Raw genomic sequence first — 13,092 nt, forward strand, 5'->3', positions numbered from 1 at the left:
AGTAATAGAGACAGAAAGTGAAGTGGAGGCTACCAGAGAGAGGAGAGGAGAGGAAGGGAGCTAGGCTAGTGGTACACAATTCCAGTTTTACAAGATGAAAGCACTAAGAAGGAAGATGGAGTGGTGGCTACAATTTATGAAGGCAGCAAACAAACACCATCCAACTGTGCACTCAAATAGTAATGTGAGCAGAATTTTCTAGGTATAGTTTTTAATTTTTTTTGTTTTGTTTTGTTATTTGAGACAGGCTCTGGCTGCCTAGAACTCACTTTGTGGACCAGGCTGACCAAAAACTCACAGAGATCTGCCTGTCTCTGCCTCCCAGTGCTGGGGTCAAAGATGTGAGACAATGTCCAGCCTGCAAGGTGTGCTTTTACCTCAGTTCAAAATGGAAGAAAAACAAAGAAAAAGCCCTGGGCACAGTAGTCCAACTCTCTGTGAGCCCAGCACTGAGAAAGTGAGCAGGGTGATCCTAGGTCATCCTGAGCTACTTAACAAGCACATAGGCAGCCTTGACTACAAGAGACTGTCTAAAACAAAAAGGAACCAAACAAAACCCAGAAAAACTAAGATTTTTATCTTTATTAATATTTAATGACTAATGCCTGAAACAGTGTTCCCATTCACTTCCGTGTCTCACACCAAAAGGCTAGTGGTGGCAGCTTTTCACCCATAGTATCTGGGAGATACTATGTTTCATGTGGGTTTAGGTAAGTGGATTTACTAAACACATTGTTTTAAGTGAATTAATAACCCTCATAAAACAAAGAGACTTAACAAGATTTCTGGAAGGAAACCTTGGATTAAAGACAGTGCAAACAAGAATGGCCTGTCATGTCTCTCTGGTATACTTTCCATCGAGAACATTACAAAATGGCTTATAAAAATAATTCACCAAAACTTTGCTCTCATTTAAAAACTGGATTTATATACACTGCGATGATGATGAATCTCACCTTAAGCATACACCACACTTTCAGATATTAGCAAATAACAAAAGCAGGACATGAGCATGACTCCCACACAAGTCCCACAGATGAGGGGCTGGCATGCTTTAATGTGATAGTGCTATTCTCTCCATAGTTTAGAGACTGCCCACTTACACCACCCAACAGGCATTTCTGTGATGAGAAACTAGTCTTATATTGGTCTGTCTAAAACTGAAAGCTCTAGTCACAGGTGGTTTTTCAGTAACTAGCATTTAACTGGTGTGTCTGAAGTGTTAAACTGTTATTTTGTTTAATTTTGGATAATTTAAACAGCTATCTTTTGAGGCTACTTTAGTTGACAGCACAGGCATAGGCCACAATTAGATTACTACCTCGGTCTCCAAACATACAGCTTTGGCCATGTTAGCCCCTCTGCTGACAATGTTTTCCTGATCTTGTCCATCTGGCAGTAAGTTCTCACTTTTCAAGACATAATTTAAATGTCACTGTTTGGCTTTCCCTGGTTGCTCACCCCACACAAGACAACTACTCTGCCAGGCCTGAAACCTTCACTCTTTCCCAGGCTCCATCTCAACAGGTATAGCAATTTCTCCCAGATCTCAGCTCACAGTCACTGTGAGTTCCTGAAGGCAGACACCTGGCACACACAGCATCTGCTCAGTAGCACTCACTGGGTAAGCAGGAGGTGAACAAGTTCCATCCCAGGTCACACCATAGACTATAGCAAGCGCTTGCTACTTCTCTGGCTAGACTGCCTCACAAGCAGACTCAGAAGGCACCTGTTCTTCCAAGAGCACCACACAGAGGTGGACGTTAGTCCTAGTCCCTTTTCTAAAGTGCTAACTTTCAAAGACCACAAGCTAAAATACATTTTCAATTGTTTCAATGTTATTAAGTTGCCCACCAACTTGGCTACCAAACCACATACAGTAGAAGCCCCCCACATGTTCTCCCACTTGGAACCCACGTGTTCTCACTGCATCTCTCATCAAACAAGCTTGATTTTGTCAGACAGACCAAAGGAGAGCTCTGACCATAGCGACCGCATACTCTGAACTTCATTTCTGAATTCTTAATTTGGCTATATTTAGCAAAGCTATAACTGTCATCATGCCCCAAACCAGGAAGACACCATTCACAAACCACCCCCTGAAAATCTGCATTGCCTGTAAAAAGCCCAGACTTCCCAGCAGGCAAAGTCATCTGAAGTAGAAAGGATCAAAGTGGTATCTGCATCAAGGGAGGGACTCAGGAGCATCTAACTAATCTCTTGTAGAAGGAGCGGTGGGCTGCGTCCCGCCACCCGGCTAGCTTTACACCCGAAATAACAACACACAAACTGTATTCATTTAAACACTGCCTGGCCCATTAGTTTCAGCCTCTTATTAGCTAATTCTCACATCTTGCTTTAACCTGTATTTAGTAATGTGTGTAGCACCACAAGGTGTCTTACCAGGAAAGAATCAGCATGTAGGACCTGGCAGCTGGCTCCATGGCATCTGTCTCAGAGAGGAGAGGCATGGCGTCTGACTAACTTCCTTTCTTCCAGGAGAGGCATGGCGTCTGACTAACTTCCCTTCTTCCCAGCATTCTGTTCTGTCTACTCCACCTATCTAAATCCTGCCCTATCAAAAAACCAAGGCAGTTTCTTTATTAACCAATGAGAGTCCTCCATCAATCTCTTGGCTTGGAGCTCAAGGGTCCCCATGAACCATTTCTTCCCTTTCTCTTCTGCTCTAGTCAAACATCTTAGCTGCCCTGTGCACTCTTCTCTAACACTGATAACACGTGCAACACACACACACACACACACACACACACCTGCTTCTGCTTGACTTCTTGCCTCTTATGACACCTCTGAGACATCCTTCTGTGCTTTAGCACAGGGCTAGGGCACAGTAAAGGAGCAAGTCCATACTTCGTAGCTGTTTAGTAGTTCTTTGAAGAGCACAGAGCCACTGAATAAAGTGAGCAGTAAACACAACAAAATATATATATATTGGGGAACAAATGTACAAGAATCTCATTCCATCCACCTCCAAACACACACACCCTTACTTCCTCTCCTTGAACCTGGAAAGGAAACTGGTACCAAACAGTGACATTACACTGGTCAGTATTCCTGAGACTCATCTTGCATTTCACCACTCCACATTTTTGCACATGTCATTCCTTCTTGCTAGGAGGCCTTGGGGAACATGGCTGGTACACTTGCTGTGTAACTGCCATTCCTGTTCATATCACCTTTTTCTCCCTATCATCGCTGAACGACAGGACATTTATTCCAGGATTATTTGTTATCTGCTGGTCTCAGTCCATGACCCATCAAACTTTCTTCTGGAATCTAATGCAGTGCCTGCCACAGAAAAGCACAAATAAATGGCTCACCAGGTGAGTGCACACATGTACTACTGAGACATTTAGAGCTGTGTGCTATATGTGGGCTTTTCAAGTCTTTCTTCCTTGCTCTGCAGATAGGGGAAATTAGGGAAGCTTCTTAATAGTCTGAGTTCACACCAGGCCCAGACCTGCATTCTTTTTGTGCAGGTGAGAACATTCTGTGAGGCCTCCTAGTCTACCTTCTACAGAAGTGATACAACTCTGGAATGCTGCCTTGGGCACAGCAGGTATTCAATATTTTCTTAATGTTTAGAGTTTTGATAAAGGCTTTATATAGCCAGGAAGTATGACAAAAGTACTGCTCCTAAGCACTGTGCTAATCTTCCCAACGAGCTCATTCTAGAAGCTTAAGCCAAATCTTCCCTTGCCATCACATGTCTAAACTCAGCAGGATTGATCATCTCATTCAGGCATCCTCTAGTACTAAGAAATCACTTGGCCTAGAGATGCTCATATCCCTTTAGTTCATGGCAGAGAGGCTCACCTTCCTCCAGACAACCAAGTGCCTGCAGGACTAGTTAGAGAGCCAGTCTAGAAAGACTGCTGCTGGAGACGGCAGTCCAGCATTCTCCTCTTCTCTAGCACCTGATTCTTGAGTCCTAACAGTCCCTTACTGTGAAACACACACTAATACTCACAGTGGGGAAAAGGAAATTGTGAACAGGATGTGGTGGTGATCAGGTCTGTGTTTGAAAACTCCCACAGTCACCACCGTACACTGCCTGGGCCACTGCTTGGGGAATTGGCATATAACTCATTATCCTTGAGCAACCAGGCTGGGACTGGTAGACAGGTCAGAGCCTTGAGGACTCAGAGGACTAGGAAAGAGGCAATGCTACCCAAACAATACTGGAAAGAACATCTGATTCAGCCCCAACACAAAAGGGGAGGCTAGCTAAGCTAGTTTTCACCCTGCTCTCCACTCACCTTTAACTATAAATACACTGTTTATATTTAACTATAGCTACCACTTATTGAATTTATCACTTCCAAAGTGATAAATTCTTTATATATACTATCACACTAAATCCTCAATACCACCACAGGGCAGTGAACTCAGACTTTAGCTTACATCAGCATCTCTCTGGAACTTATTAAAGTCCCATACCCATAGTCTACAGAGTGAGGTGTGAGATCTTCATTTCCAATACACTCTCTTGTGGAATAGCATGACCTAAGTTGTATAAGTGGGGAAGGAAGGAAGGTAGGAAGGAAGGAGGGAGGGAGGGAGGGAGGGAGGGAGGGAGGGAGGGAGGGAGGGAGGGAGGGACGGAGAGAGGGAAAGGAGAGAGGGAGGGAGGAAACAAAAGATCCAGAGGGCCAACAAAAATGTTTCAAGCAGTAAAGACACCTGTCACAAAAGCCTGACAACGTGAGTTCTAGCCCCAGAACCCAGGTACTGATAGGAGAGAACTAACATAATAATGTTGCCCTCCGACTTCTTTCTCTCTCTCTCTCTCTCTCTCTCTCTCTCTCTCTCTCTCTCTCTCTCTCTCTCACACACACACACACACACACACACACACACACACACACCCCAGTAATAATAATAATAATAATAAATTTAAAAAAACAGATCCAGGAAATGGTGAGATGGTTCAAAGGGTAAAGGCATCTGCTACCAAGCCTGAAGACCTAAGTTTGGTCCTCAGGATTCATATGGTGGAAGGAAAGAACCAACTCCTGAAAGCTGTCCTCTGACTGCAGCATGCATGCTGTTGCATATGCACACATACACACACGCATACACACACATGCACTGTAAAAAATTTTAAAAACAAAAGCAGATCCAAATATTGAACCTAAATCTGACTATGCAATCAGTGCCCATACACACACTACTATATGTGCAAATGTATTTCTTTTCATCCTACATTGACTGGCAGCTCCCTAAAAGCAGTTATCAGAGCTGGGGATGTAGCTCAGGGGCACAGAAGGCCAGCATGATCCACAGCACCTCAAGAAAATTTATCGGCTAATTAAAATAAAGGCAGGCATCATACTTTAGAGTTTAGACCCTTCACCCCCTTCAAAACTTAGTAGTGTCTTTGAACTCAGTAGGTACTACATAAATACTGACTCCTACATAGTCACATACTTCAAAGGCCACACATAATTCAAGCTCAATCATAGACAAAGAATTTGCCAGACCAAATTTTAAATGCTACTCTCACGCACAGCCTCGGCCCATGTTGTCACCATCCTGGCTCATTCCATAAAACCGTTCTTGGCTCCCTAACACTGAGGGGCCCTAAGGACAAGATTTGCAGCTATTGCACCCTAGTTTACTTTCATAGTGACACTAATCATATCCCCATTTTCCATTTCTTAAAACATTTCTGAAACTCTAACATCTAGTTTAACATCATGTCCAAGACACAACCTGCCACATCTTAGGCACTTTGTTAACTGTTGGTTGAATAAATAAATGAATGAATGCACAGTTGCAAGCCCTAAGTTCTACTTTTTAAAATATCATAATGCACAATGCACAGTTCAGGATGAATTCCAGGGCAGCCTAGAAAACAAAGACCAATTTTGTGTTTTCTCTTTCCCATCACTCTTCCAAGACTCACAGAACAGGCAATGCTTAGGGCAACACATGAGAAAACACCCTAGCTGGAAAAAAATGCTCCTGGGTGCTGAGGCCAGCAGAGAGGAGGGAAGCGCTCTGTGGCCTCATCCTCCTGCTCTCTCCACACTCCACCCACTGCAGTCAAGGACTTTGGCTAAGGGATAAGAGTCAGCTCATATTCCAAGGTACAGATCTGGCAGCAGACACAGAAGCATCTCCCACCCTGCACCAGAGTCCTCGAAGAAGGGTCCAGAAAGGATGGTGACTCAGGCCCAGATTAAGTCCAGTTGAAGCAGTACTAAGAATGAAAAAAAGCAGTCATTTCAAAAGGAAATTTATTACCATATATCTCTTTAAAATTGGGCTCTTTAAGTACGGGCTTCAATCCTATTCTCAGAAACTGGGTCTCACAAATCCAGTGCTTACACAAACTGAGTCAAACACAGCTTCTCCCTCCCCAGCCGCCCATCCACCACCCCACAACACTCACCATGACAGGCATTTCCTAGGCCCAGGTAGGGATCCTTGCTTCAGGCTCAGCTTGCAAACGCCTCCTTTGCAAAGGGGCCTCTTAGCTTTCATCCACTTCCCCAGCTAATAAACTATACCCTTCCACCATGTTGCCTTCACTGAAGCCTCCCCCATACTCAACCCCTGGCAGTCTGTAACACAACCTATAGTAGGCTGGCCCTATCCAATTAGTTTGAATTGCTTCATGCCAAGGAAATCGCTGCTTTTATCAAAAATAAAAGCACTCTAAGTAGGCAATGAGCTGTGAAAACTATCAGTCTGGCATAATTATGAAGGTCGAGGTTAAGGTTAGCAGAGGAACACTCAAAAGATTTCCCTAAAGCCTGGGGCATGAGTACAGATACACAAATGAACACACACCAAGAGAATCGACACAAGGATCTGAATAGCAAGAAAACTAAACCACAGCCACCCTTAAGTAGTTCTTAAATAGAAACTAAAACAGGAGAAAAGAGGCCTAGGCGACTGAGTTCAAAACAATCTCATTCACTTATGATTTTTATCTTAGCTACATCCTGGGGACCTGATTTCAGTTGGGTGAAGAAACATGTCTAGTCAAAGAACCAAAAAATGCATTTCCATCACCAGAAAAATCCTCTTTGGATACTTACTCAGAGAAATGGGAAAGTTGGGTAGAAGAAACCCTTCTCTCTTTTTAAGATCTCCCCATCCCCACCCTTCGGCCTCCACACCAGAATTTAAAGTTTCAGGGAAATGGCAAGAGCCCACCACCAGGCATTTGATGTCACTTATACTTCACACATACGTTTTCTCATCTGATCCGCATAATTCAGTCAAAGGAGGAGGTTTCTCCGCGCTCCTCCCCCCCCCCAACTAAAATAAAAGGCCACTGAGGTAAACAATTTGGGCAATACTGCCCCCAAACCCTGTCAATTCTCACTCCGAGTTTGAAATCTCTCAAGGACAATGACTCGCAGGGAAAGTGCAGGGGGAAGGGAGGGTCAGTTGGTCAAAACCCATTCATACAACTAGAAACCAGAGTCTTGCCACATCAGCACATGAATTTAATTCACCGCGCACTGGTTTCCAACGTACCTTCCGCCAGCACTTCGTCCACAGTGACCTGCTGCCGCCCGATGCCAAAGACCCTTCCGATGTAGCCACTGCCCAGGCCTGAGCTGCTGCCCCCTCCTCCGCTGGAGCCTGAGCCCAGGCCAGAGCTGCCCTGCTCCCGCCTGGAGTCGAAAAACTTCTTCATCTTTCCGATAGGAAACGCCAAGGCAAAATGCCGATGGTTTCTCGGTTAGTATTTGTTGTAAAGAAAAGAAATCGAAGGATTTCTTCTCGGGTTTCAGCCCGGAGCAGAGCCACGGGAATCCGGCCGTGGGGTGGGGGCTGAGGGACGGCGCCTGCAGGAATACACTGTCAATCGCGCGACGGGTCCCCTCCTTCTCGGAGAGCGATCGTTTAAGTTTAAACCTGCGATGACAGAGGCAGAGAGGATGAATCAGTAACACACTCCAGAGCCCAACTGCCGGGTCCTAGGGGAAGCAAAGGCCGTCATCCAGAGGAAACGCTGCGTGCATTTTCTTTGGGAAAGCCCTGGAAACGCACCGGCCCCCAGCCCGGACCCCCGCCCCGGACCCCGAGCCCGGACCCCAAACACCCACTAGAGGCGGCTCGGCACCGAGCCCAGCTACCAGCCCCGCGACATGGCCACGGCCGCCGGCCTGCGACGCGGAGGAGGCGGCGCTGCCGCAGAGCCGGGGCAGCTTAGGCGCCCGCCCGCCAGCTGATCCCCGAGCGCCGCGCTGAGGCCGCCCCTCCCCCGCGCGCGCGCCCGTCGGCTCCGACCACACACCCGGAAGTGACCTGCCACCGGAAGTGCCTCTCAGGGTAGCGCTACCACTGCTCAGGGCCGCCTCTGGGAAACCAGCTATAGCCACAGACCGAAATAAGTCGATGTCAAGAAAGGGACCAGAGGAGGGGATCTCGGTCCAGAGACACTTGGAAGAGAACGTTGCTATTGCCCGGCCGCTGCGCACCCTGGGAAAGGTAGTTCGGTGCAACCTGGCATCTGGACTACAATTCCCAAAATGCCCCGGAAGCGGGCGCACCTTCGGACGCGGCCTCCGAGGCCTGAAGATGGTAGTGCAGTGGTGCAGAAGTGGGGCTTCGAGTATTTAAACATATTCGGTAAAGACACCAGAGACTAGTTTCCCAGCTGCATGTCCCACTCTCTGGAGTCATTTTATCTGACTTGGCCTCGTGGACCGAGGCACTGTGGGAATTGTGGTTCGCACGGGTCCGGATTGACACCTGAAGGACGCGGCTTAACTGCCTCGCCCCCAGTTGTACTTGGGAGTTCCTCGACGTCATGGGAGCAGAGGTACTGAAGGCAGGGGGTGGGGGAAACATGGTGCCAGCAGGGAGCCAAACGGAACCCGGGTGCTGATGGAAGCAAAGCTGGTGTCTTCCCTCCTCCGACTACGACGAGAACTCCTGGGAAACCCGCGAGTCGGAAAACGAACTGCGGGAGGCCCAATGCTGGGGGCGGGAGGGGATCTAGGGACCAGAACACAGTCCACCCTAAGGTTGCACCCCAAATCCATGGCTCTCAGTGGACCCAGACCTGCCTGGTCCTCACCAGACACATTTATGCGGGAACTTTAGACACACCTACTGCTTTCTCTTCGAGACTCTTTCACTGAAAGATGCAGGGTTTACTTGGTACCGCCTGGGTGAGGATAGGGTACAGAGCTGTGTGATTGGCATCTGTCAAATGCTAAAGATTTGGAAGGGAACTGAGACCTTCTCCGTTCCTAGATTGCCTCAGAGGCGAGCCAAATCCCTAACTCTCCTAACCCCTCCCCCAAGAAATACATGGGTTTTCTCTTCTTTGAATATAAATTTTTCTCCTCCACCTGCTCGCCCCACTTCTTAATGATGCAACCGCCCTCTTGACTTGCAATTCATTTCTGCTTCAGGCACTTGAGGAAGATCTAGAAGGATGCCCCCAGGAAAGAAAAAGATGGCTCTTGTCTAATCTGAATATATTGAGCTGGGCTGGGCTGAGGGTGGCTGTTGCGGTTTCTTGTTTCATGTGGTGCCATAGTCATCTAGCTCCCTGGCGAGAGATAGCATCTTTCCTTCTTGAGAGAGCTAGTATTGCCACTTGAGTTCACACAATCCCGTAGCCACCCTCGGAATGAGACTCAGCACCTGCTGAGCATCCCCTTAACACAGCAGCCCACGAGGTGTGTTCGCCTCACCTTCCTTAAAAGGCTTGATTTCTGTCTAAAGAAGCTTGGCATGAATCTTAAAATAGATGGGAAATCGTGTTTGGCTTCTAGACCCTCGTCTTTCTGAGCACACATTATCTTTGACTGACTTAAAGGGTCTGTTACTCTATCCATCAGGCATTGCTGCCTTATCGGGTTTTACTCTTCACTTTCCTGGTGCAGACCAGGTTTTCACAAATCTCAAGCCTAACTTCAGACCTTCAAAGCTTTCCAATGGCGGTAAGGCAGCTAACATCATTTATTATGTCCATACTTGGGTGATAAACCACTGTTTACAGAAGGGGGCTGGCAACAATCATTCTTGGGATTTTATTTACTTATTTATTTATTTTGTATGTGTGTGAGAGAGGGGGGAGGGAGGGAGACTCACTGGTAGCTTTGGCTGGCCTGGAACTCATGCTGTAGCCTAGGTTAACCTCAGACTCATAGAGAACTGCCTGCCTCTGCCTCCCAGGTACTTGGCCCTATTTTTTTTTTAATGTATAGCTTGATCTGAGGGAGGAGGTTTAAAAATAAATAAATAAAATGACTATGAGACTAGATTTATTACTTTGCATTCTTTTAAAGACTAATATTAATAGCAATTATAAATCCAGTTGTTCTAGTTTTACATATATTGGGTTATTTAACCCTCACAATAACCTATGAAGCAAAGTACTATTATTAAGATCATTTTAAAGATGAAGAACTGAAAGCACGAAGATGGACAATTTGCCCAAAACCACACTGACAGCAGCAGCGATGCCAAGATTCAAACCCAAACAGTTTGGCTTCTGAGCTCAAAGCTAAATTGCTGTGGGATAATGCTCTTGTACCCTGTAAAGATCTATCCCTTGTTTTGGTTTAATAAAACATTGATTGGCCAGTAGCCAGGCAGGAAGTATAGACGGGGTGACCAGACTAGGAGAATTCTGGGAAAGAGGAAAGGCTCAGTGATGTGGGAGTCCCCTCTCTATGTGTTGCTTTTCTTGGTTAATGAATAAAGAAACTACTTTGGTCTGTTGATAGGGTAGAACTTAGGTATGCAGGGAAGACAGAACTGAATGCTGGGAGAAGGAAAGAGTCAGAGAGATGATTCAGTCTGCAGTCACCGGCCAGATGGAGAGAAAGCAAGATGAGAATGCCTCACTGAGTAAGGTACCAAGCCATGTGGCTAAACATAGATAAGAATTATGTGTTAATTTAAGTTGTAAGAGCTAGTTAATAATAATCATGAGCTAATAGGCCAACCAGTTTATAGTTAATATAAGTCTCTGTGTTTTGTTGGGACTGAATGGCAGTGGCACCAGGCAAGACAGAAACTTCCATCTACACTCAACTGTCTGCTTAGGAGGAAGAAACTGACTAAAAGACTGAGCATAGGTAGGAATAGATATGACTCTCCATTGCTCTGATCATAGAACACTTAGATCTTGACACCCATCAACCCCAAAACCAGAGCTCACCAGTCCTTGAGAACAAAGTAATCTCAAATGAGCTGCTGTAATCTGCAAACATACACACTTTCTATAACATATTCCACCATGCCTTGGGTCCCTGTTCAGTTTTTCATCTATGTTGCCACTGCAATCAAGGGCCTCTGAGTCAAGGAACGGCCTTCTGTTTACCTCCTTAGAGATCCAACACAACCTGAGGTGGAAAGATGGACACACTCTAGATCAGGTGAGCTTGGCATGGGTCTGGGAGACACTGGATATGTTGGATTAAAGGAAACTGACATTTTCTATGCAACTATATGTTAGGTACTCTCTAAATACTTAGCTTCGCATCTTGTTTGAGTCTCAAGTTGTAGTGCCTGGAAAACTGATACTGTTGGTTGTATCAAAGTAGATCTGTTACACTATTATCTCCCGTTTTGTCTGAATACTGGAGATGGAACTAGCGCGTGGGCATGTTTCCCTTCTTAAGTTTGGAGGAAATCGTGTGCCCTGTGGCTTTGCTAAATCAGTCATTGTAGACTCCATTATAGAAATAGTATGATGTGCCTTGTCTTGTTTAGGTGTCTACTGCCATGAACAAGCACAGTGGCCACAAGCAGCTTGGGGAGGAGAGGGTTTATCTCAGCTTGCAGCCTCAGGTAACACTCAGTCACTGAAGGTAGTCAGGACAGGAAGCTGGAGGCAGGAAAGGAAACAGAGCCTGGAGGAGCACTGCCTAGTGTCTTGTCCCTTCACCAATGACTTCTCCTGGACTCTCTTCACCCTAAACTTGCTACTGCTACATGGTGCCGGCCTCACTTCTCTCCATGACCCCTTCAATCATGGGGCTTCAAATGCATCTGAGACTGCACCTTCATCGGGGCCTCTCTCCAGGAACTCCAGCCCTTCCCCAGAGTTCCAGACCTTAGCACTCTCCAGAGCCCCATCCTGCCTTCAGAAACAATACCACACAGGTGATTCCTATGCTACCAAGTTCAGCTGCCAGGATGAGATGCAACCTCCAGCTCCTCTCTGTACTGACCTGAGGAAACTCCTCCCTGAAGATTTTATCTCTTATTCACAGCTGATCCTTCAGCCACATCTGGCCAGTAGGGATCGCCCAGCAAAGCCACAGCAAAGGTCCCATTCACTTCAGCAGTTCTTTTCTTTGTTTTTGTTTTTTTTTTTTTTTTGCGGGGGGGGGGGGGTTCCTTTGGTTTTTTTTCTTTTTTCCTCGAGACAGGGTTTCTCTGTGTAGCCCTGGCTGTCCTGGAGCTCACCAGACTGGCTTCCAACTCAGAGATCCACCTGCATCTGCCTCCCAAGTGCTGGGATTAAAGGCGTGCACCACCACCAACCACAGTTCTTAATTCAAAATATCAAATGGCCCTGATAGAGTCCTTAAGAGACTCTGAAACTTCACAAGCCAAGTCTCCATCTTCTGCACTACCCTCAGGTTTATCATTTTATCCCACAACAGTTCAGTAAGCTCTGAACACTCAATGGCTTTCCCAGCCTAAAGTTCCAGAGTCCTTCCACAATCCTCCCCAAAACATGGTCATGCCTGTCACAGCAATGCCCCACTACCCTGGTATCAATGTCTGTAGTAGTAATTTTTCTATAGCTGTGATAAAACACCACGACCAAAATCAACATAGGGAAGAAAGGATTTATTTCATCTGACAGTTTATAGTTCAACGTCCAGGGAAGTCAGGGCAGGAGCCTGGAGGCAGGAACTGATGCAGAGCTGCCTACTGGGTTGCTCCCACGGCTTACTCAGGACCACCAGCCCAGGGGTCAACACCACCCACAGTGAGCTAAACCCTTGAAGCTACATCAATCATCAAATCAAGAAAATGCACCACAGCCAATTTGGTGGGGACAAAGAGATCCCCTCTTCTGAAATGGCTTCAGTCTGTGGCAGTTGACATAAAAACTCACCAGCACACACATGA

The 13,092-nt window shown here is 46.3% G+C and overlaps 1 protein-coding gene across 1 annotated transcript in view; it reads right to left on the reverse strand.

Moving 5' to 3' along the window:
* The window catches only part of Aak1 (AP2 associated kinase 1), a 168,293-nt gene extending 160,065 nt beyond the window's left edge, over nt 1–8,228 (reverse strand). The window contains 2 exon segments of the mRNA XM_038318093.2: nt 7,513–7,896; nt 8,088–8,228. Of these exon segments, the coding sequence (XP_038174021.1) occupies nt 7,513–7,675 (163 nt within the window). The 5' untranslated portion in view covers nt 7,676–7,896; nt 8,088–8,228.
* Between the last annotated feature and the right edge of the window lie 4,864 nt (nt 8,229–13,092).

Source organism: Arvicola amphibius, chromosome 2, assembly GCF_903992535.2.
Source record: "Arvicola amphibius chromosome 2, mArvAmp1.2, whole genome shotgun sequence".
NCBI classification, from domain to species: Eukaryota; Metazoa; Chordata; class Mammalia; order Rodentia; family Cricetidae; genus Arvicola; species Arvicola amphibius.